Below are 25,949 nucleotides of genomic sequence, written 5' to 3'. Positions count from 1 at the left end.
ATATATTTACTTCTTTTTCGGTTTTCATTAAAGTTACCTTGTCACGATGTCAAAAGTAAGTGATAAATGGTTCCTCACGGATGGTAAATAAGACATGACTGATGGAATAATAATGTGGAAAGTATAAATCAAATCGAAAATGTTCACTGAGTTATTCGCTATCCGAGTTGGTTCTGCAACAATCAGTGTGAGTAAAAAAGTGAGCATAGGTTAAAACATTCCGCGCCCTGAAATGAAAATGGAATAACGCATGTTCCAGTGGAAAGCCAGTTTATATTCAAAAAAGTAAAGTCTCCCATGAGATATATCTTAGCGGTATGGTCTCGCGTGACAACGGTGCTTAGCACGGCATCACCCCAAAATTAGGTGGTTCGTTAGGAGGGAATAACACACGCCGCCAACACTTTATTTGTACCCAAGTTCCAAGTACCCCATACAGTCTCTAGTGCACTGCGTAAGTTAATCGGATATGATAAGATAGATTTGCTAATGGTTAGAAGAAACCACCGCCTTGTCGCACAGGAAGTTCGTTGCGGTAAGTTGTGAACCGAGATGGATAGTCCTAAATTCAGCGTCGTGCCTGTTTGAGCGCATCGAAGTTTCTGTCATTCGAATTAGGCCAGCGTCGCACGTGTCGCCTAAAGAGTTGAATAAATTTCGTTTATTAACAACATTTGCAAGTAATACGGTTACGTGTGTTAACAAAATACGTCCCCTGACGTTTCCCTGTGTGGCCGGAGATTTCGACCTTTGTGCGGCTCTTAGGTTGCGTGAGCTATGTCAGGTGAACGTGCTTCAGGAACTTGGCGCTGATTCGGTTATAGTTTCATTTTGAGCAATGTATACGTAACATGTTTTACCAACAAACAGCTCGTGATATCGCAAATAGAACTCAGGACATTTGGTAATTTTTTTGCGAAATGTAGAAGTTTCGCCTTACTTCACGGGTTTCCAGGGAGCAGTATTCTGATATACTAATGTTGCTTTCTTTTAATACTGAACGCCGTGCCAACATCAGGCTTTTTACTATCAACGAAAGAAATTTCATTGTGACCGGGCGGAATTTCGAAGGGGGAAAATGCCTACACGTTGCGCAAGCTGTATTGCATGCAGGAACACTTCGCTGCCGAGCGCCACTGACAACACCGAAGTTGCCTTTTTTCGGTCTGATCCCATTTTCTCGCTTGTTTTGAAGGCCATACAGGACGACGTTGTTTCGTCTAGAACTGTTTTCGAGGTCATTTAGTTGAGTTTGTGCGACATAGTTCTGGGTTTTCAAGCGCTCGGTAGGGTCCTCTACAATTTCATGTTGTTGTATTGAATAAACATTATTGTTTAAGGTTCCAGTGATTGAAGTCCAGCAAATATATCTACAAGCTTAGTTTTTGTGGTAATCTGACTAAATGTTATTTAGTCAAGGCCAATCTCCGTGGTGCGCGCGTCGATGGCTTGTAGTGGTTCCCGAAGCTTGCCAGCGTTGTTTGGTTCCGTTTGCGTGCTGTGGTAGCGAAGTGTCGGGTTGTGATTTATTTCGATATCACTTGAACAGAGAAGCCAAAAAAACCATGTTATTGCACTCGCAAACAATCACTGACAGCACGTGTTTGCATGGGAGAAAACGTAGGAATAAGGTAATTTATATGCGTTGGTTGAGAACATGCCGCTGCTGTGGCCCGCAAGGGAAGTAGTACTTTCCGTAGCAGTTCCCATGCGGTCTACTCGTGCGAGCAACCTTTTCGCAATTTCATGTACAGAGAGTCGATAGTTTAAAATATCCCCCAATGAGCTGTTAAGTGCGACGACACTGTATATACCTAAAGTCGGACGCTCGCTGAAATAAAGAAAAACTCCCACCTCCCCTCGCGGGAACCCTTGTGTAGATGCGACGCATAGGGGGTTCAAGTTGCAGCGTCGGACAGCGGAGGAATGGCGCTGGAACGATGGAGCGGAGCGGCGCAGGCACTGCGTTTTATAGAGCGCATAACGGTGAGGGGACGCGCCGGCGCCAGTGCGTCTGCCGCGGCTATGACGCAACACAATCCCAGACAATCCACTTTAATCCAATCCAATCCAAATCCAATCGAATCCAAGCCAAGCCAAGCCAAGCCAATCCAATCGAATCCAATCAAATGCCCCTCGCGAGAGAGTGTTCGCTATCGGAGAGGAGAGGGGGTGAGCGGCGGATAGCGCAGCTCGCGCGGCGAGGAGAATGGGGGAGGGGCGGACGCCAACGACAACGCCGACGACGCCGGATGCAGGGACTAGGCGAGTGGATGAGATGCAGTCGCATCTAATAGTCCGAAACATCGACCCCTAATTGTGTTCAGCGTAAAATCGTCAGAGCCATCAATGTCGGCTCGCTATTCAGCCAAGGCCACTCAGGGTATAGAACTCTCACCCCCGTGGCACACTCCGGCGTGCCACGTCTTCCAAACGCAGGTTGATCATTGCAACAGCTAAACAAATTTTGCGAGTTTCGTATTCCAACCTTCCCCGCTGGCTCGCCCTAATGTCCTGTCTCTAGGTCTTGTTGCACCGCAGAATAGCACATTTCAACCAATATTTCCGCACGTTGATCGCCCTTTATAAAAAGCTTGTCATTTGGCCATCCGTCCATCGCTACTTTCCCCCGGGCTTGTCTCGTGCGGTAGTGTCAGCTATTATTCCGTTTGGAATAGTTAATAGGATAAGCGAAAACATCCCCAGATGAGGTCCTTCAGCTCACGTTCAAAATTTTCAGGAAGTTGAAAGGAATATGTACCCATTAGCTACGGTGAATACGGCGACCGATGTGCTACTACGGTGCATAGAATTCCAATCAAAACTGGTGCCTATGACAGTAAATATCATGGTTGCAAATAACCCGTGTGCGCTGTCAGCTAATCCCATTGGCTGTTTTTTCTTCAGATGTGTTTTGGGGGTGCGATTACTATTCCTCGGCTGTTGTTTATAGCTACTTATACGCTTTACTCAGGTAAAAAAGCCTCCGTTTTTTGTATGGGGGATGTTTTTCCAAGGATAATGAAAATGACCGACCCGTGGCTCTTACGATGCACGCCAAATAGCGGTACAAAACAATATTGAAACAGATTTCAGTCGACATGATTTACAGAGGTCTGATGGAGGGGAAAAGTAAAAAAAAAACGTCTGCGTGTTCGAGATTGAGGCGCGCCTTAAAGATCCCCAGGCGGTGAAACTTTATCCGGAGCCCTCAACTACGACGTCCCTCATCGCCTGCATTGCATCCGTGCGTTACACCGTAGAATCAATCAGCATCAATAATGAGTTTTAAAGCACGGAATCAATGGCAGATATATTGGCGCAAAAATGCTGCGATTGCTGAAGGCTCAATATATTGTTTTTTGCTATAGAAAAAACGCAGTTTCGAGGCGGATCAAGTAATATAAATACAAGAAACAAGTGTCTTCCAGTGTATTTCTTATGCTTGTTATATCCGGCAAAGTCCCTACAAATAAGACTAAAATCACCTCGCGCGTCGCAGTGCACTATCAACTGGAAGCCACCGATTGCTGTAGACATTATAAACACGTGTTTTTTACTGTTAGTTAGTCACATAAGCGTACTTCTGGTGCGACAAATGTACAGCTGCATTTTTTTGAAAAAGTAACGTCGCCAAACTATTCGTTTTTTCAGCACAGTGTCGTCCACAATTAATTCTCAGGCTGCCATTATGTACGTAGACGTCATCGCCCCTCGGTACAAAACCGCCGAACAAAATGTGCTGGCAATTACTCGAAGCCTTGGTGAGATGCAACTCTCTTCCCCATTGTTTCAACACTAAAAGTGTACATTTTTATACAACGTGCTGTGTTCAGAGTAAAAAAGCTTCAGGCTTCAAAACAGGTCTTACTAGGTCAAAAGTGGCCACAAAACCGTGACAACGCGTGGGTATTCTAGGAACAAAGTAAAACTTAATTAACCTAAGCTACAAACCGGAATATTGCAAGAAAATATCAACAGGAGGAGCATTTTTATTCATAGGGGGTTGTTATTTTCTAAGTGCTGGATACCGTGATGACTAAAGTGCATGCATTGAAACTTACATTTATTGTAAAAAATTGAGACAAAACGAAACTAAAGCCAACCGCAAACGAACAGCCAACGACATTCATGCTCTGAGTTTACACACACTAAATCGATTTACCGCTGCCAATTTTAATCAGCATTTTGTGCCCCATTAATGTTCACTTGCCATAAAAAGATTTCATCCAATTTGGAGCTTAGTTAAATACATTCGGCTCTGATAAATATCGATGCACTACACGTGATGGTGTTAAATTTGTAAAATACGAAAAACCGTGATATATACGTGTACTATATGAATGACATTAATTTTTTTCTTACCATGCTGTGGAAAGTATTGCAATCATGTGCGGTTTATCGGGACTGTGGTACTGGTTGCGACTGCCACTCTATTTACGGCTAATATCCTGTAGGTAGAAAAAGTTTCAAACAGCCTCTCGTAATGACAATGTCATCTATAGTCATCTATAGCTGTGTATGAGTTTAAAAGCATGTTTTCTTTCCCTGCAGCTTTTATAATAGGCATCATCATGACTGTTTACAGCAGCATTTGCGTTTACTTTGGATCTGTGACTCGGGTAAATATGTATTTCTATTTTTTACTAGAAACGTATTACAGAAATGTGTCGGGAATAATCCTGGTTTTGTCCCGATGCGTAAACATTACTCCAGCCGCTGGTAAAGGAATACGGTGTCATTTGCACCAGAGCTTGACGTGTACAAATGAATAGATGCCATAAAAACACTTCTTGTCACACGCCTAGTCGTTAATGCTCGAAGGCTATGTGTGCACATAAAAACCTAACGACAGGGATACGGTGTGTTTCGACAGCATGTGCGCTTCAGGCGGTGGGAGTTCCACATAAGGCTCGAGAACGAAAAGGTACAGACTTTAAAGAAGGGCGAAAAAAAAAACAACTTGTCGGTTGACTTTCCCGTAACACTCTGGTGATACGGCATGCGTGGAAAAACATTTCATTATTCTGGCAGTTGGCAACTCGGATTTGGTGCTATACACTGGCCACAACCTGCAAAACAATCAAAGTAATCGGCGCATGCATGTTCGCATCGCCACAGTCTCTGCCTTCAGCATAGTGAGGATTTTGTTGCAGTGCTTAATTTCGCTGTTCCACAGCAGCAGTGGGCACGAACGCCTTGTGTTGTGTGGAGAACCAGCACCAGATGCGGAGCAGATCTTACCATTTTTGCCGCACTGATGGTGCACCTATATAGCTCCAGAGGAAGAGGCACGGACATTTCGTTGCACCCTGCAGGTAGCATATTACGCTACCCCCCGCACACTATCGGCAATGGGAACCGATATGGGGACTGTGAAGACGTTTCCAGCCACCGTCGAAGTGGTTTAATCTAAACTGTGTTACAGCATGTAAGCGGAGGCCGACTTTCAGTTGTCAGGGCAGTGCTGATGTCTGCCTTATAAAGCAGCGTGTCAGGATATGAAACAGGCTTATGAAAGGCTGCATCATCTGACGTGGTTTGCACAACGGCACCGGTGACCGCATTGGTATTGTATTTTCTTAAGAGTCGACGACATGGGGGTAACCGACGAATAATATCATAGTTTTATCATCAAATTTAAGGCCCTTTTTTACTCAGAGCATGGAAGAATGGCGAAGCCGTATTGGTAGAAAACTATATTGAGTTATATACGGTGGTGTATTACACTATTACACTGATTGAATAGACACATACACATAACTTCCTTAGGATGAATCCTAAATGTTCTCATGATTTCTCAGGGATACTTTTGAGAAAACAAAAATTAAAGCCGTTCTTTGTAACCATATTCCCTACGAAGACCGCTCCGTATTGACAGGCCATGGAAACTCGCTAACGTTTAAAACTTCTAGGTGATATGATTATGTATGGCATGTAAAGGAAACTTGAAATACACATTGATTTGTCACACCGGAGAATCTTGATATATTTTCTTTGGGATCGTTTTTGACAGCCGCTTTCCGTAGCTATATTCCCACAGTAGACGGCCTGTCAGACGGATCGAAATTTGGGATAGTTCCTTAACTAATACAGAGTCTCTTATAAAACAATTCGGCCACCTTCGCAGTTTAGATGCAAAGACTAAGAAAACTGCGGAGCTGGTGGTATTCACCAGCTTTAGCTTAGCTTTTTTTAAATGGGCCCCTTTCTTAAGAAAAATATGATTGAAAAGCGAAGCTTTCATCACGCAAACTAAGATAAATCGAAGCCCAGACCCCACCCACCACAAGTACAAAACTGAAACTGCCAAAGTAGAAAGCGAAAGTCCACTTCAACTCAGCTAAAGTGCGAAGCTAACACCAGCGCTAGGAACCCAAAGAAAATGTTGTGCACTTTAAACGCTCTGATAATAAAATCATATAGACGCCGGTTTCATAACGACCGGGACCCAGATTCTATGCCGAACACTGGGGGCCTTTATTTTTTTTCAATTCACTGCACGTATTGTTGTTCCCCGCCACTGCTAGCCAAGTACCAATCGGTCGTTTAGGTTGGGCCACTCATTAGTTTGCCTGTTTCGTGGCGTAAAGGTACCGGGAACAGAACCCGGGACGTCCCTCGCCACATTTTCTTGACGCGCGGAGTCCCTACGCCTGCCCGTGGGCTCCATGCCTCGTCACCAGTTTGCTTCAAACTCATTCGCCTAGCATTTTTCTGCCTCTCCACTTCGCTATCGATGATAGTAGAACGTGAACGAACCGCTCGGACAAAAGAACGACTGAACAGTTCCGCTGTTAAAAGCGGTGATTTCGACGCTGCCGTTGGTGCAGTATTTAAAGTTGTTCAGGATGATTTGTATAGCAGTAATGTACCCTGTCTGCACGAAATCTTGCCTCCAGGTATTCCGAAAAACAATGCTCCGCAGGGGAGCAAAAGATAATTCGTTGTGAATCTGCGTGATGAAGCTGTATTTGTTTTTTGACACGGTTTCCCGCATATGCATCCAACTTGCTTCCGCCGTCATCGTGTGCCTGTTGAAAAGATAACTTTTCCGACTTCAATATGAATGACTGCATTTTTGGTGTCATGTCACCAGATGCTATTAAAATTGCAGCCGCCTCTTGCGACTAAGATTTAAGAGAGACTGCTTTAAAACGTATTGAGAACCTAGAAAGAAAACTTAGGTCACCATGAAGAGGCATAGAAACAAGTAATGTCAGCGAAAGCGTACGAATAGGTAAAACCTACCTATCTTCACAATGCAGTGTGAAAAAACCAAATACCCATTTACAGTTGCCTTTTGTCCTTGGCTCAACAATAAACGAAAACTGCTGAAAGTTTTTGAAATCTGGTTTTGCTAGATTAAGAACACGGTGCATATTCCAAGAGTAAAAATTACTGTTCTTTGTTGTTTGTACTTCCTTGTCATGCAGATGCTCTAAGCCGACTGGCTCGGAGGCCATGCGACCACTGTCATACCATAGAAAATATCAACCTGCCTTGTCAAGTTTCTCTACGTTTTTTGCGTCATAAAGTTCTGCGCGAGATTTCCTGCGCGTCCTGCACAGAAGAGACGCAAAGTAGTGCCAGTACTTTTTCCTTGTCTTGTTTTGCAGATCTTTATGCTGGCTAATTCAGCCCTGGCGGCCCCCTACGTCGGCATGTGTCTACTGGCCGTCATTTTTCCGTTTGTGCACTCTAAAGTACGTGCTCCAGGAGGCTTCTTTTCTTGCATTTTTCTTACAGTCAGTGCAATTTTTTGATGTGGGAGAATTGTGCAGAGATAGCATTTTCTTCGAAGTGCGTAACTCAGTTCAGTTGATAGACAATCATGAAGCGCGCAAGCTGCGTGGATTGAATTCAGGCTTGGACTGAAATGTTTAGGCTGGTACACGCATATCAATTTCAACTCTACTCTACTCTGGTTGGTGAGCTTTATTTGGTTTTGTTAAACTACATCGGGCTGTGTATACGACCCGAAATGTCTGCTCTGGTAGAATTTGATGCTCTCTAATGCAGGGGAGCCTAAACTGAAACTGCGTTTTGCAGCCCAAATCCTTGAAATGGTAACATGGTGTCGATTCGGGAGCATTAACAACCAGGGTCTATGACTGACATTTAAATAAAAATTGTCGCAACAATTTTTCAGCATTCACCAATAAACTCATAAGCTGTATAAAACTAGTACTTCAATAAGATTAGTTCTTCTCAAAAGCAAGTTAGGGACCGAAACGAGATATCTTGGTTCAATTTTTGTTATTGCTTCGGACCGGGCACAAATCTAAGTCGACTCTAACACGGTCTAATGCAGCGGTATGATGCTGTTGATTGTAACATCTGGTCTAAACCAAGGACGGCCCCTACCCGAATCATCCGGCCAGCGCTAGTTGCGCTTGCAAGCAATGGTACCTTGGCATCGGCGCGTTTCCGTGTTACTCTCTCAGTGTATACTGGATGCCGCGTTCTGGGCCAATCGTAAATTTTTTTCCGGGAACTGACAACACCTTTAGAGCCCATAAATATCAATGCCGTTTTAAAATGAAATTTAATGAACATATTCATGGCAGTACTCCGTGCAATAATTTCTCTCTTGCCGCATTTTCCATGGAGTGGCCACCGAAGCCGTCTGCTCGAATGCAGACTGACACGGGCTAAAATAACTATAGCGCATCACCATAGACAGGGTTAAGAGGACGTCAAATCAGCAATAAAGAACGGAACAACAGAGTTTACGATTGTGATGAAAGACGTTTACGCAAAAGCAGGTGGGAAGCAAATTGGATAAGTGGGGAACTTCCGAATACGCAGTCGCAACAGTCGACAAGATACCCTGGTGGTATTTGTGGAGAGGAACAACCTGGAGTTAAAGAACACAATCTTCTGCAAATGAAAGAATAGCAAATGGTCATAGGAAAGTCCCAACGGTAAAACAAGATACAAAATGGACTTTATTCTAAGTAGCAACCCAAGTATTGTGCAGGACGTGGAGGTGCTGGGAAAGATGTGGAGGAGCGCTGACTGGACGGCTAAGAGCAAAGTAAGGCCTGACTTCGAAAGCGAAAGAAGGAAACCTGTGAATAGTCAGAAACCCAGCATGGAGTCAGTCATTCCTGAAACGTAGGGCTTTAAAATAACCATTGAAAACAAATTCGTGATTTCAACCTGAAGAAGGAGGTCATTGTAGACATGCTTAAACAAAACTGAACAGCGGCATGCACAGAATCAGCAGCAGCCTGTAGGAAACAAACTGGAAAACTAACTAACAAAACAGAGGAACTAATCGTGAAACGTAAGAACACGAAAGTGTCGAGTACTTTGGGTATAACTAAATAATCGAAATGTGGAACTTGATTAACGGAAGTAAAACGAACAACATTCGTGAGTGCAATATGGCAGTTACCGAGGGAAGGCTAGAGATAGAAGGAAGCTTAAGAGAAACTAAAATGGAGCTATCTAAAGGCAAAGACCGAATATACTAACTATGAGACGTGCAGAGAAACATTACACACGACATGTATGAAATATAAAAGTAGCGTAATGATTTTACATCAGGGTACAAGTAAATTTCAGGTATTCTCCTTATCCAGGAATGCGCCGCAGTGTGTCGTCTTGCCGTGAGTCCGACTCCGATGTCCAAGCTATGTACAGTTTATGTGCAGGAATATTTACAAGGGGTATACAAGGGAACAGAACTATCCCGCAGTAGGGCTTAGAGACTTGCCGGGGTCTAGCAGGCACATTCGGGTCTCTACCCACGACCTGCAGCAAGTTCGAAAGCAAAAAGACCCCATTCCTCTCGCCGGGCTCGGAATAAATACCTTTGCTGTGGCAAGGGAAAACGTCAAAAAAAACCACAAACTGCAAGGCCGGGCACAATACTCTCCGACCGAGCAAGGGGCCTTCGGAGAACGTCCATACATGGTGGTCGCCACTCAACAGTCAAAAAAGCCGCAATTGTTTGTCCCAGGCCGGGCATCACCCTGATCGTTTCCGTAAGCCCCGCGCTCGAAGGCACCCTAATTGTCAGCGGCCCCCTTCTGGAGGGTGACGGCCGACGCTTCCGCGTCAATGTCGTGGAGGGCACCCGCAGTGCGACGACCTTAATGGTCAAACCTTGCAGTATATAGCAGCGACGTTACACCACGGAAAACTACTAGGCTTACACGGTTAGCTCACGTTGCTAAACTAGTAACCAAAGACGAAGTAGAAAAGTCTCCAAAGGGCATCATTAGTGAAAACGCTGCAGGTGGCGACGTCATAACTATGGATATTTCGAAGGAGGGATGAGATATTCTACTACAAAAGCTTCCTGCGTTATTTTCAGAATGTTTAAAGATTCTAAAAGTGCTGACAGCGCAGAAAAGCACCATCGTAATTCTCATCGAAAAAAGGCAGATACGAAATGCCTTATGACTTACACAACCATCAGCCTACCCTCAGTTCTATACAAGCGGGGTACGAAAGTAATATTTAATTGAATATGTGAAACCATAGACTCCCTTAACCTCAGAGAGCAGGCTGAGTTTAGGAAGAATACTCAACAATGGGTCATATACATGTCGTCAATAAAAAAATAGAAAATTTGCAGAGTATGATGAGCCCGTTTTCATGGCATTTAAGGACAAAAAAGGCGTTTCACTCAGTAAGCACCGCAGCAGAGGTGAATGTATTTAAAGGCCAGGCAATACAGGAGACCTACATAAGGCTCCTAAATGACATATATCAATATGCAGGGACAGGGTAGTCCTTCACAAGGACAGCGACCAATTCCCGTTCCGAAAGGGCGCACGAAAGGGTGATCTGAACTCGCCAAGACTGTTCACACCAATTCTAGAGGGGGCGTTCGGAAAGCTTGACTGGGAAAACAGAGGATTAAGGATAAACGGGCAATACTTGAGCCTTTTCAGGTTTGCAGAGATATAGTCTTTCTAGGCAAGTCAGTAAAACATGTGAAAAAAAATCTTGAGGAGCTAAAAGCAGGAAGCATGGCCTTGGGGCAACAAATGCACATGAATAAACAAAGATTAATGATGAATAAACACGACGAAAGTGCCAGGTTGAGTATGCGCTATAATAAGTAGAAGATTACTACTTCATTCGGAAAGTTGTCGTTGCTGATCCCTATCACAGCAAAAAAATTCTGCTCAGAATAGGTATTGGCTAGGGTGCCCTCACAAACACTCCAAAACAGTGAATAGTTAGCTACCAGATCCCGGCAAAATTAATATACAACCAATACAACCTACCGGTGGCGATATATGGTGCTGAAACTTGGAGCCTTAAAATACAACTTCATGGAACTTTCAGGTCGGCTCAGCGGGCTGTAGAAAGAATAAAGAGGGGAGAACCGTCAAGAGAAGTAACCTTCCCGGATCAGAGTACAGACTCCAATAGAGGATATCATAATTCAAACAAACAAAAAGAATCGGCTTGAGCTGGAGACGTAGTTCGGCGATATGACGACCTGTATATCACAACGGTAACAGACTGGATATCGAGAGACGGGTCTATAAGAAGAAGAAGGCCAATAAATTCCTGTAGAGAAGGAAAAAATTTGCCCAGCTTGCACCAATGGTGCGAGGCTCCAGAAACAGCAGGGCTGCAGGTTGACCAGGCTTCTCCCCACAATGACAGGTGATCCCATTAGAGAGGTAGCAGAAAGACCAAGTCTATGCATTCATCTTGCACGGCTAGCATTAACCGAAGACTGTCACCTTGTAATGGCGGCCTAGATTTTGTTGCCGCTGACCGAGTCAAGCCCGATGACGTCGCCTCCCTCCGACCCACCCAGGGCTTGCCTACCTCAACGATCCCGCCATAAATTTCAAAGCTACACCACCCAAAAATGTCCCGTGGGCAACAAAACGGCTTACGGTTCTACAGGGGCTAGGCCGATAGCGACCGCCGCGCCACAGCTTTGTAGCGCGCAAGACGACGACAAACAAGACGGGATCTGCTCACGTGGCCCTTGAACCCGCAGGCCAAGACGACAGCGGACGCTCTTCACGAGGTGCACAGTCACGTGCGCTCGCTATTTTTAGCTAAAAATGTCGTGCGGGGCGCGTCATACTATGGGAGTTTCTTACTTGGAATCTGTTGCTAACGCCAATGGACTAAGCTCAAGCTTAACCAGCCGTGCTGTTACTCAGAACATTCATTGGCAAAGATGGGAATCGAGTAGTCCAGGATGGGATAGGGTGTAGGTCAATGTGAGAGGCCTTTTTCTGCAGTGGACCCAGTGGGCTGTTCGGGAAGCTGATTAATGATTATTGAGTGTACCCACGTTACTACGATAGTTGGGACACTTGAAAAAACATAATATTTAGAGTTTTTGTTGTAGTTAACGCCATCTTATTGATCAGGCCCTTTTTGGATGTGACAGTTTCGTCGACGCGAAAAGCATCCGTCGCTTTTCTGGGGGTCTTAGGTAAGAGGTAATGCACAGAAATTAACATACTCGTAAATAAAAAAAATATATAAAAATAGTGGAAGCAAACAGAGGGGTACATGGGACAGAAACTGGGTGCTACGAGTGCAGCAGAATTTATCGTTCCTGCCGTAATACTGTTCAGAAAATTCACCGTGTATGAACTTACTCCACTGCGAATTTCGTCTAAAGGCCAAATTCCTTCGCTTCTGCCACGTAACTTCTCACAATCTCCCGCACCCACACCCCGGGCCTTTCCCCCTACTTATCCCGGCTCTCGCGATGACTCGAATGGGAGTTCGTTTACTGCAGTTAAATTTCCCCCCCCCTCAGCTGGGTATCTACTTTCGGGAGTATCTTGACGAGCAACGCTATGCAGGGTCCAAGTGCGGGTGCCACTTTCCTTTAGCGTGCCAGGAGTTATATCCTCCATACCGAGATGCTATACCTATATCAACATTTAGCATTCTGGCACAAACGAAACGTTCTATTAGGTGCACAGGATTTTAGGGGAACACCTTGCGTCGTAGCTCGCTTCGCTGGGCCCATGTAGAGCCACAGGGCGTTCCGTCGTAGCGGCTGCCGTAGCGGCGTAACCCCGAGGATTTGAAAGCCAAGCGGTTTATATAGTCATAAGCGTTCAAAACTCGTGAACCGGTGGCGCTTGTCATACACTTCCCGTTAATTGGCGCAAAGAAAACTGTTGGTACATTTGAGGCAAAATATACGTAATCAACCGGCACCGCCCGCGTTTATTTAGTTAGGAGCGCTCGTCCGGTTGGTGTTTACGATAGTAAGCGAAAAAAATGACAGAGCAGAGTCGGCACTGTGCGGGAGGAAAAGCAAGCACAAAAAGAACAGAACTCCTGCTGGCGCAGTTTCCGGCAGCGGGCACGCGAAGACTGCAAAGGTGGGAAATTTGAATTGCTTCGGGTGGTAGCAGTGAGATGATAACGGGGCTACAGCCCATTATGGCGAATCACTGCTCTGCACTTCCGACAGTTTCACATTGAGTGGAACGGCTTTTTTATCATTTGCATCGGTATGTATTTCTACTTAAACTTTCTTTTCGAAGCCGTCAAATGAAAGTCGCTTAGGAAGCATACAGCCACAGTTAGCTTGACTGCATCCTGTACCAGTGCTGCAAGCTGGCCGATGACCATCAGCAGCAAAACTTCAGAAGAAAGAGCTATATAAGCTACGGCGAAGCTGAAGGCACTTTTGTGGGAAGTGTTAAACTTTTGCTACGCTTTTTCAGGGTGCAGGTGCCGCGACACTTCTGGTGGCTGTATATCAAATTTTCCATATGGTACAGACAATCAAAAATGGAAGAAGGCCGCCTAGAATGGAAGTCAGCCTAAAATATTGCCCCGAAAATATTACACCTGGCACTGCAGCAACGAACATCAGCGAGCCCCGCCCTGGTGAATCGACGGCACAGTAAGAACGTGTACTGTTCTCTGTGTATGCCGTGGTATATTCAATTTCTTGAAGGTGTTGCACGATCATTTTAGGCTGAGTTAGGAGCTTTGGCAACGCAATCCTTAATCGCACTACGTTGTTTTTATTGCTGACAAAGATAAACAATGTTAAAGGGCACCTAAAGCGTAGATTACGAAGACTGGAACGAAAGAGGAATTTAACATCTACTCGAGAAATAAATGTTAAAAACTGTTCTGTTCAGCGAGGCATTGCATTTTGTGTCCATATGATTTAACAAAACTTGTTGCTGAGCTAGTTGGTGCATACTTAAAGCAAATAGAACACCTGCCGCAAACTAGACGTGGGCGACGAAGACTAGAAACGACAGATACAGAAGCCAACTTCCAACTGTTTATTCAAAGGAAGACACAATAGTTTATGCATGACTCATCACTAACTGAAACAACAACAACAAAACAAGGTATAATCTCTAAAGACTAATTTAAGGTATAAACTCCCTACCGCCTGCGTAAAGAGATTATAGCAAAGTTTAATCTCCTTAAGCTGGCGCCGATACGCTGTTTTACTGTTCGCATTGTTGTATTTATTCATAGAACAATGAACAATGAACTTTATTGACATAATGTACATAGTACAGAATGCCGGAGGCCGGCAGAAAAAGTCATCTCAAGGACAGCTTGATGGAGCTGCGGGCCCCCGTTTTGGCACCAACGCACAACAGTGTTCTACAGTACAAAAAAAAATATTAGGCCGCGTAGAAATATTGAGCCCCTTGCGCCATTGAAAGAATGTAAAAAACATACACAACAACAGCAACAACACCAATAACAACAAGAGAAGGGAAAAAAAATGAACGGTAAAATATCTACTGAACAGATAAAAAATCACTCAATACAGGACCCGAAGGGAAATGTCAGCCCAATTTAAATATTCATGCCTTGCGACAAACCGTACACAAAAAAAATGTACACCGATGGATGTACTAAATCACTCAATACATATAGATTACCTTCATATTACATGCATACAGATTTAAATTACTCCAAAATATATATAGAGAACACTATACAAATAAAATTATACAAATAATTCAATACACGCCGGAAAGGAAATATGAGGTGGTTAGAAATCGCCATGCCTAGCGTACACCGACGTATTCACTATAGTTTACACTCATAGGCATGTGCGAGCTATTATACTGATTTCATTCTGGGGTTTAACGCGCCGACGCAACGCAGGCGATGAGGCGCGCCGTAGTGGAGGGCTCCGGATTAATTTTGACCACCTGGGGATCTTTTATCGTGCGCCGAAATCTCGTACACACGGGCGTTTTTGCTTTTCGCCTCCATCAGAAAAGCGGCCGCCGCGGCCGGGAATCGAACCCGAGCTATTATACTGTGTCAATGTAATTATTTGCAAGAAAGGTACGTATTGCATTGAAATTGTTGCTTTCCAGCTGAAAGTTAAGTTCATGCAAAGCATTTAGTAGCTTCGGAAGCCTGTTTACTAACCTGTGTCGCCCATATGTTGTTCTACAAGTTTTGACGTTCCAAATTTCGCAGTTTCGTGTTTTATAAGCCTGAGAATTTTTTTAAAGGTTGGTAAGTTAAGTCGTGAATAGAGAAGCCACCTAACCCAATTTTACACTTGCTAGCTTGATTATACCTTGTTGTGGTTGTAGTTGTTGGTGGTGGTAGCGGTGTTATTCATACGTTATCTTTAAAAAAAGTATGGTTTAATTTGAATAAACAGTTGGAAGTTGGTGCCTCTATCCGTCGTTTCGTGTCTTCTTCGTCCACGCAAAGTTTTCTATTGTTTTTTCTTGCATTTCGCCTCGTTTCTAGCTTCCACTTAGTTTTAGAGGGGTGCTTAAAACAGAATGGCATGCACCGCTTATCGATCATTGGGTTTTCTCGACTTTACGGTGCTAGAATCGAAGACGAGAGGGAAAAACGACGCACATAGGTACTGCTCTCAAACAGAAAAGCGCTTCTGAGTTTTCTCTTACCACCCCTCCTTCACAAACGTGCAAAACCACAGTGGCCATAAAACGACAAACTTTCATTCTCCTGTATTTATTTCACGTCTGTGAAATAAATACTATTTCACCTATACTATAAATACTATAAATACTAATCTATTTCACCTATAATATATGACACAATGATTCTTGAATTGGTGAAGGGGGAATTTTTTGTTGTTCTTGCGGAAGCAAGCCACGTTTCTAATTTTTTTCCAGATTGGAACAAATATTTCCTCTATTTGGCCTATCATTTTATTGGAGCAGCTTCTTCGCAATTTTGGCAACAGTCTTAGGTGGAGTGCTTCTGAGTGCTGCTACAGGTAACATCGTTCTTTCGAAATTCTACCCTCGCAAGGAGGGTATGGACGACCTCATTGCGTTAACAAGCAACAATTTTCCAATAAATGTTTTTGATAATGCAGAAAGGTTGTCGGTGACACGTTTTTTGGCCATAAAATGAAGACTACGCAGTTGAAGCGCGTAATATATTGCGGTGACTGGTCACCCTTATTACAGGCTACCAAACCGGGGGGGGGGGGGCGAAAACTTTACTGTGTTTCAAAGAAAGGGCGAAGAATAATTCTGTATCACTAAATGGAGGGTGGATTGTCATCAAATGTTTTTGGCCTTCACGTCTTAAACGTGCCGGCATTTTGTCACAATAATTAACAGCCCGCGCTCATAATTCATTTATTGCGCAACATCTAAACAGGTTAGAATAAGCGAGCAGCTATTTCTGAGTGCGCTGGTTCACCTTTGTTACGTACTTTGAGCCTGGATATTTCCAGAAGACATCCCTGGGCAGCACCGCTACCACGTCGATCATTTGTTACACGTGGTCAGCTTCTCCTGTCCCTTATACGAGCTCGAACGGTTGGGGTTATAAACAAAGATTAGTTTCAGATTTTCTTTTTTAAATTAATTTGCTTTAAGTAATCTTGAGGTGGCAACACGAAAACTCATTGTTATAGTTTCTCCTTTGGTGTCCACAATTCTATACCCCTGTTCATGTCGCGAAAGTGATATTTGAATGCTTGGGATACGGAACAACGACCCAGGTCTTTTAAAGATGAGAATCATTCTTGTTGTACGTAAACGAGAAATTTTGGTTTGTCTCTTTGTCTGTTCCTCTATTCAGCCGCCCGGCCAAAAGTTAAAAAAATTCTTGAACAAGACGTTTATGTCGGCCAATCATTTATAAAGTAATAAGTACTTCAGTGTTAAGTATTTGGCACACTTTGTAGAGCAGAAGTAGTTATTAGGCATATTCGAGGCGAAAATGAATGCATAGGTGATATTTGCATTCTTTCTAAACAAAAATACTTTGCTGCTTCTTTTTTACGATAGAAAAAAAAAACACGCCTTGAAAAAAAAGCTTTCACCTCAAGATACAAAAACACTCTGGCCGCGCAGCATGGTGTTTCAGCTACAAAAGTAAAAAAAAGGCTTCAGTAGATGGCGCAAGCAGTGGAACACGGCAACATTAAATTGGCTTGAGGAAACATCTACTGTGCTTCTTGTGGGACGACAGAAACGCGATTAGAAGAGCTTGAGAGGCGGCTGCAAAGAGAAGAGAGACACTCATGTTGCAGGGGTTGTAGAATAATGTCGTATCCAGATAAAATTTGCACATACAAGGCCGTTTTTTTCATTGAGTGCTCCTTAACACAGAGCACCTAGGGGCTACTTTTTGCGGTGTAGATGGAGTGTTAAGCGCTTAAGCTAAACAGGGAAGCGAAGACCAGAAGAACAGCAACAGAGGACGAATCGAAACTATGAACTTATTTATTTGCACGCATTTCACCCATGTATAAAGTATGTTTGTTCAAAAAAATGAAACATAAAAACGTCCGATACGTTTACGCTACGTGCATTCGGTGGGGCGCATGCCCAGTGTTATTATTAAAAAATTCGTTCCCTTTTTACAAAAACTGGGCGATTATGTGATGACTTATCTTCTTTCTTTTCAGAGCAGCATGCTATCTGTATTTAGCCCCAGGAATTTCGCAACACATTGCGCCAGATGTGAACGAATAGCGCAGTATAAAAAGACGTCGGTATATGTTATCTTGGATGTATGTCGAAGTTTGGGTTTATGTCGTTATCATTGTCATTTCGAACTGAAGGGAAGGGGAGCGTCTAAGTGCCTCCTGGGCAGTTTATCACCATGTAGCTGTGTAATGCTGGGCACGAAAGTGAGCAAAAAGTAATGACCGTTGTTATAAAACAAGATACAGGTCTAATGACGAGCGCCCGAACCTTCGCACGAACGGATTACATTTTGCATAAATGCATGCGCAGAAATCTTGTTTAAGAAAATATAACTGAGGTAAGAAGTTTAGTGTGTCGCTCTTTAGAACCCGACTTCGTGGGCGAAGTTGTTTGAGCCATATTTGTTTCAGGTGAAATGCGCAGTGCGCCTCAGCAACCACACCTGACAAGCGATCTTCTGATGCGAATATGGCAGCGATTTCGGCGGCTGCTTCCCTGCATCGGCCTCGAGGTAATATATTTAAACGTAAAAACTCTGTACAAAAGCGCAACGTGAGAGTATTACTTGTTGATTTCAGGTTCAGGTATCCGAAGCTGTAACGGCCAGGGAAAGATATCCGATGCGTGAAGCTCAAAACGAGAACCTGCTACCAAACGTGCTGGAAACAAAGGCATGATGCAATATTCTGAGTACTGTGTCTCAAGACTTTCGATGTCTGCCGAAATAAAACAAAATGTCATTCTCAACATTAACAACGACTGATACACAGTCGCCAACGCAAACAACATTTGCTATCAACGCTAGGATTGTTAAAAACAATTTGTTGCTGATTTTCGGCGTAATTACTTCCTGCCGTGTATCGCAACTATGAATGTGTTGAATTTCCATGCCGGTAAAAAACACATTCTGCAACCTCTTTACAACGCTGACCGAAGGAAAAAACCATGGAATCATAAAACAATTGACTTAATGTGAGAATTTTGCTCAATTGGCGACCAGAGGGATTGTTGATATTCAGGAATTCGTGACATTGAAGACGATGAACTCGACAGCATATTGTAAAACTCTTTTACACGTCGGTCATGAAGGTTTCGTCATGGGGGTGAAAAGGGAACGCTTTCACAAAATGCAACAAAGGGATGACAACACGAGTTTTTTTTTTCAGGACAATCAATTACTCGCAAAAATGCTTCAGTACTTGTCACAATGGGTGGCAGCTTCTGAGAAAATCTTAAAAAATAAAACTTACAAGGTTTGCTTGTTGGAGCAGCATCGATCATACAAGTGCACCAGCTACTCACGAAACACTTTTGCAATCCTTGCTTTGATGAACCGTCCAACACAGTGCTACGTGTTGGCTCCATCAGACACTTTACTTCGGCTGGCAGCTATGTAGGCAAAATATCGCTCTGGAATGTCGTTTGAGCCTGGCTCTAATACACAGAGGCAGATGCGGGCCTTCTGTTCAACCTAAAAAATATTGGCTTTCTACTGAGACCACCAGTCCCGTGAATAGTTAACACTGGCACGTACGGGACGAAGGGATACACTAATTGCCGCTTCCAGCTTAACACTGTAGTAGATACAATGGTGCCTGCCAGTGTTATCGGCCCCAATATGTATTCATACGCAACTAAGGAGACTAAATGGTACAGCCTCCCAAATTTTTAATAAATAATATAGCGGGACAGACGAGCGATCGGCATGTCTGCGCCTTATCAAGGTGTTCACCGGCAAAATAGGCGAGGGTAGCGCACGCGCATCGAACTATCTGTTGTGGGAGCGTCGTCTGCTCCGCTGTTCTCAGGACAACAGACCCCCTGTTTTACTTATTTTGCAAGGCCGTTTCGCTGCCGCCAATGGTAGCTAAGCAGAGTGGGGCACAAAGTCATTCAGATGCAGTGGCAGGGCTTGTGCCACTCTGAAGGAAACAGCGTAGCAGACGACACTCATACAGCAGATGGTCCTATGCACGTGCGCGCACTCTCACCTATTTCGCTGATGAACAACGTGATAAGGCTCTGACATGCCGGTCGGTCCTCGCTACCTCTATACTATTAAAAGTCTGGTAGGCTGTGTGTTCAAATATGAGCCCTATTTGCTTCAAAGAGAATGCGCAATTGTAGGACCGTTTTATACCCCGCGAAATGGACGCGAAAAATGCAGTGCTACTTTAAGGTGGAACACCAGGTGAACACCTTTCGTGACGTTTTTAAAGCAAAGCTTTTTCCCTCTACCACCCAAGGGTTCTTTCGCGACGGTTGGTGTCAAGACAAAACTCCCACGAACAAATAAAAGAATTTAGTGGCACCGATAGGAATCGAACCTGGAACTAGATTGATAGCGGGGTTTAACGCGCCGACGCAACGCAGGCGATGAGGCGCGCCGTATTGGAGGGCTCCGGATTAATTTTGACCACCTGGGGATCTTTATCGTGCGCCGAAATCTCGTACACACGGGCGTTTTTGCTTTTCGCCTCCATCAGAAAAGCGGCCGCCGCGGCCGGGAATCGAACCCGCGACCTCGTGCTCAGCAGCGCAACGCCTTAGCCACTGAGCCACCGCGGCGGGTCGAACTTGGAACTAACAGAGTAACAAATCGAGAGCGGGTTGTCTTTCCGATTTAGCTACGAGCCCACGCGGAGAAAGGGAAGACAGGGGGTGTACTCACCAATCAGATCTACGGGTTTACCCCTACATTCTCGTTGAATGCCATGCGATAGCGTCAAGCGACCTCTCGCGCCGCAGTGCGCTTCACCCACGGCACTTCTAGCAGCCCTGTGAGTGCCTTGCGCGTGTGCTAGGAGTTACAAAACTATAAGGAAGCTCACACCAAACCATGGAATCTAACTTCTAGTACGTCAATATGCTAAAGCCTGTGGCCTCCAGTGTTCACGTGAAAATTCACAGCTCTTTGTCGTCCGCCCTCGCGCCAAACGACGCTTCAAAGAACACATTCAAATACTCCTTTATTGGCTGGTCATCACTGCAAGCCCCAGCATCAAGACCCTGGGCCTACATCTCTAGGCCGACCCCAAGAGTGACGTATCCTTGCAGCGCCTCAAACACAGCATTAATCAAATCATACACATGATCAGGCGAGTCGCAACCAAGAAGCGAGGCCTTAATGAATCCCACACCTTTCAATAATTTCAAACTTTTTTCCTCTCGAGAATCACTTACGTCAACCCCCTGTCTTCTTCTCGGCATGGAGGACATGAAGATGCTTTATATAATGATTAGAAAGGCGGTTAAGCAAGCCTTTGGTCGTCCCATGAGTGCGTCCACACAGATACTGCTTAACACGGTGGAAGAGCTGACAGAGGGCCATCTTTCTAACCAGAAGCTCCGAATAAGCAAAACTGCGGCGGATCACCACATTGTTCACCAGATTGGCTGGGCCGCACAGAATGTCAACCGCTTGATGTACTCCCGGACTCTTGGCGACAAGAACTAACATGATTACTTTGCTCAGAAATATGAACCCCTCACACGACAAGGGTCGCCGATAAGTACGGACTCAAGCGCTCAACACCACCCTTGGTGGGGATCATGCAGTTGTGTACACAGACGCCTCCCAACATCGAAACCAGCAGTACGCCATCATCGTGGCTACCTCCAGAACCAACCTCCTTGCGTGTGCCTCACTCAAGACTCAAGACAAGACGGCAGCAGGAGACGCGGCCACCGCCTTGGCTCTCACTCAACCAGTGATGCGGAAGGTAGTCACCGATTCCCAACAAGCCTACCGAAATTTCCGGTAGGGTTGGGTGTCCCGACCTGCACTGCGTGGGACATAAAACCACTCCCCAAATGGTTCCACTCAGCTCATCTAGACACGCGCTCACGCTTCCTTGGATGGCAACGAATACGCCCAACAACAAGCCTGTGCTTTTACCCCCCGTGCTATGGAGCTGCCCAGCATTATCGCCTTCAGAGAAAGACCCTACCTTCACCTTACCCTGCTCTTCTCAGAGAACAAGCTACCCTACGGCTCATACAATCCCGCTCCTTCCGACACCCGACGCGTCTTCACTTAATGCAGGCGAATTGCTACAACGTGGAATGTAAATTTTGCTCAGAAGTATTAATTAATTTATTTATTTATTATACCATCCGGGCCATAGGCATTACAGAGGGAAGTGGTACAAAAAAGGCATGAAATGAGGTAGCATGGTTACAAAAACGCGGTGTGCATAAAAAGGAAAAGGAAAGACAAAACAAATTTGTATTATCGCAACAATGTGGTCACCTAAACAGAGATTAAACATCAGATATTTCCAACATATACAATATTGGCTAGGGCAGCTCGGAACAATTGGTTATCAGTGATACTCGCAATTTCAGCCGGAAGGTGGTTCCATTCCCGGGATGAACGTGGCAAGAATGACTGAGTGGCAGATTTTGTATGATAATAGTTAATACCAACCTTGTGACGGTGATCAATGCGATGGGAAATGTATAGTGGTTGGGGTAAGAGTTCGTTGCGCAGGGTGGGACATAGGTCGGCAAAACAGAAAGAACTCACTCAAGCTCAATCACACTTTTTTTCACTCACGCTGTACTCAATCAAACTCAGACTCAAAAAGCTCGTCTGTTCACAAAAACACTCGTACTCACTCATCAAATACTTATTTGTAATCATACTCACTTGTACTCAAACTCATTTGTCCTCAAGAGTATTCGTACTCAATCTGTACTCATGAGTACTGAATCTGTACTCATGAGTACTCACTCTGTACTCATGAGTAGTCAATCTGTACTCATGAGTACTCAATCTTCTGTACTGATGAGTACTACTCATTCTGCAGTGATGAGTACTCAATTTGTATTACTCACGAATAATCAACTTATCTGCACTGTTAGCTAGGTAGTATCTCAAATGGATGAATAAATAGAAAAAAATAAAATGTTTAATTGATTAGAAAAACGCAGGTTACATATACATATATCAGGACAGAGGAAGAAAACGTCTGACGCGGTGCACTGCCGTAGGGCGACTTACTGCGCGAAGGCACGTACATGTGAGAGAGCGAAACGGAACGTAAGCACTCGCATTGCGTCTGGCGTCTCCTTCTGTTCTCAGGAATAAAACAACGAAGTCTAGGCGGGGCGGGCTCAGGGGAGCTCGGGGCTTGTCGGTGCAGCCGTGGTCGTAAACTGCGGTTTTGTGCGTAGCCTTTGTCGTCCGTTTCGTTTCCGGGCGCGCTAATACTCTCGTAATCGTGTTCCGAATCCGGATTGTGCCTGCCCGCAGGCACAATGAAGCGTTCGCGTAGATTGACGACCGTTCGTATCCAGATCACTGTCCGCTTATTCACAGATGCTCGATGCTGGCGTTTGTTTTTTGTTGTTCCGGATACTAGAAACTTCGTTAAGAGGGTGTTCGTCTCGTTGAGTTTCAGTGAATTTCAAATCTGCTTGATTTTATTGTGTGTGCCGTGGGATTCACTTCGTCAGACCTGAACTTGACAGTGTTTACGGCATAGCGTTAGCCGCGCCGCTTCCTTCGGCGATTGTGTTTGTGTAGCTTGTCGCGTGCTTTATGCAATGGGGACGTAGACGTCCGGTTTGTCCGGTTGCGAACTGCGCTGTGTAGGTATGGCATAGTTCGGCGCGTTGAGGACGTTGCTTGAATTGACGTGTGCGTTGCGTGTGGTTTGGGAGCCGTTTGGCTTTTCGTTTAGTGTGCGGTAGCGTGGCGTTTATGTAGGGTGGCATGGCTGATCAGTCAAAGTCGCTGCGGCTCCGTGCTCGCATCGCCGTGGTGTTTCGGATGTGAAACCGTTGTGGTGGGGAAGCGGGCGTGGTTGGTGCCGTCCGTTCGGTCCCACATTCCTTGGCGTCGCAGGCGTGTCTTCATCGTTAGGGCATTCGATGCCTTCGTCTGGATCGGGTTCATTCGTTCCCTTTCTTGAAATGTCCGCGTCGTCGCTCAAGCCCTCGTCTTTTGCAGGTTGTTTCGAGAATGCTATAAACGCGATCTCTCCCATGCAAGCAGGCTCCGTTCGTCCCGAGTCCGCTTGCTCGCGGTTGCGTCATCTTGTACGAAATGGTGTTTGTCGTGTGAGTCTTGGTCGGAGCGCTGGTGCCGGGGATCTTGTTCGTTCTGGCTCAGACATGCCGCATGCGCTGGCCGTGTCGTTGCTCGTTGACGGACCTACCTCCACGAGTGTTATGTCATTAGTCTGCTAGATATCGGGCTGAAGCAGCGGGTGTCAGAGAGCTCGTACGTTCCGGTAGGGTTGAACCGCGTGCGCTGGGTCTTTTGTTGCTTGTGGCCATTTATGCGGTTGTAACATTCGCTGGCCAAGTCCGGATAGCTGCAGTGGGAGCGGAGGATGTCGCGAATAGCAGTTTCCTCCGTGTGTGCTGGCTTGGTGGCGTTCTGTGCGCTGTGGATTTCGTTCGCCGTGGTCAGCTCCACTGGTTCAAGTTGGATGTCGTTCGTCGCCTCTGGTGCGTTTCGTGCGCTGTGCGTCTCGAAAACTCCCCTATAATTGGTGTGTGGTCGTTCGCCACGTATGATGCAGTTCGGCTGCCGTGCGTCTTGCTCGCTTGTCGTGGCCATATCCACCAATCCGGATGTGATGTCGTTGGTGGCGTGGACCGGCGCCAGGACAGGACATGCGAAAAATGTGTGCGTCTGTACCGGAAGAGCGGGTGCCAGGAACGTGGTGCCTTCTGGCTCGTGCGCGCTGCGTATGTTGCGGGTCACGTTGCTCGTTGCTAGAATGACCTGCACGTGGGCGATGTAGCTCGTGGGTGATGTAGCAGAGAAACGTGTGTTCGTGATCTCGCCAGAAATGCACTGACCTTCGATGCGTTTCCATAATCCTGGCGATTACCTTGTAGAGGTCCGGTGAGCACCCAACCACAATTTTGCATGCGTCGTCTCGTTCGTGTGCGTGTCGTCGTGCATTCTGCTTGTGTCCTGATCTCGTACAGTCCAGGCACCGTTGGAAACGTGCCACCGACTCTCTCCAGTTCTCTTTGAAAACTTTCTCGTTCATCACGCAGCCTCCTGCTCTCAAACAGCGCCGCTTGCAGGGTCCTCTGCAGTTTGTTGTTGGAGGCAGCCTGAAGTAGCATTCGCACATTCGTTCGTTTGGAGAGGTGGCGACGTTCTCCGTTGTCCTCTAGAAGACGCAAGACGATGTCGTCCTTACGGCCAGAGCAGGGTAGCCCTCGTAATCGTAGTGCGCTCACGATCTGCTGTTTCTTCGTAGAACATAGGACGTAGCGTTCCGTTGAAGTGAGCAGTGTGTCGACCACCGCTGACATGAAAATACAGCCTAGAACAAATTTAAAATCAATTTTAAAGTGTGCGAAACGCAACCGAACAGCCAGCGGAGGACCTCCCGCAATCGACATTCCCTCGATATTTTGTAAACAAACATCAATACACGTCGCGAGTTTGTGTTGGCCGCTTCCGCACTGCCGTCGTTTCTCGCCGGCTCGCCGCACCAATCGGAGGTCGGAGCTTTTGCTCTCGAGCAACGAATTACCCAATTGTTGGCCACAGAGGCGCGCTGATTTCGTCGGCTCATCGGGCAGCTTGCCGCGATCTAAGTTCTACAGCGATTCCATTCACTCCATTTTTATTGCTTTTTATTATACTGGACACGAAAACACGCTGGGGACACCTAAAGCGAACTGAGCGAGCCGCACTGTCGCTGCGCGGGCGGATGAATGGATCTGGACATTTATTAACTGATATATTATAGAGAGGTAGCTTGGAGGCGGCGGCCACGGCCGCGAAGTGGTGCAGGCCGGTGCAGGTATCTCGAGCGATAGCTTGTTACTGATGCAGTAAATTGGACCAAAGTCCCAAACGTGGCTGCACATATCAGAAAGGAGTTAATGATTCTATGGCGGGTTGCATTAACAGCCGTCGTCTGCATTGCCTATGAGAGCGGTAATCGAATATCCGCCGCAGGGCTAAGCCGAACGCATGAGTAGGCGGACCTGTAGGCAGACCGGCCGGCTGCTCCCAGCGCTACCTTCCCATCCACTGTCTCGAGCGTCGCGCGTGGTTCCTAGCCCCGGCAGCAATTTGCA

At 45.6% G+C, this 25,949-nt stretch overlaps 1 protein-coding gene across 1 annotated transcript in view; it reads left to right on the top strand.

Moving 5' to 3' along the window:
- The window catches only part of LOC144152256 (sodium/iodide cotransporter-like), a 121,018-nt gene extending 102,415 nt beyond the window's left edge, over window positions 1-18,603 (top strand). The window contains exons 10-16 of the mRNA XM_077683488.1: window positions 3,655-3,764; window positions 4,555-4,622; window positions 7,620-7,706; window positions 13,689-13,870; window positions 16,113-16,216; window positions 18,299-18,399; window positions 18,467-18,603. Coding sequence (XP_077539614.1) covers window positions 3,655-3,764; window positions 4,555-4,622; window positions 7,620-7,706; window positions 13,689-13,870; window positions 16,113-16,216; window positions 18,299-18,399; window positions 18,467-18,565 — 751 coding nt within the window. The 3' untranslated portion in view covers window positions 18,566-18,603. The remainder of the gene's footprint in view (window positions 1-3,654; window positions 3,765-4,554; window positions 4,623-7,619; window positions 7,707-13,688; window positions 13,871-16,112; window positions 16,217-18,298; window positions 18,400-18,466) is intronic.
- Window positions 18,604-25,949: the final 7,346 nt, after the last annotated feature.

The sequence above is a fragment of the Haemaphysalis longicornis genome, unplaced genomic scaffold (assembly GCF_048455015.1).
Source record: "Haemaphysalis longicornis isolate Haplotype H1 unplaced genomic scaffold, Haemaphysalis longicornis Haplotype H1 scaffold_9, whole genome shotgun sequence".
Lineage (NCBI taxonomy): Eukaryota > Metazoa > Arthropoda > Arachnida > Ixodida > Ixodidae > Haemaphysalis > Haemaphysalis longicornis.
Note: the sequence above shows the minus strand (reverse complement) of the source record. Positions and strands in the feature narration are given on the sequence as shown.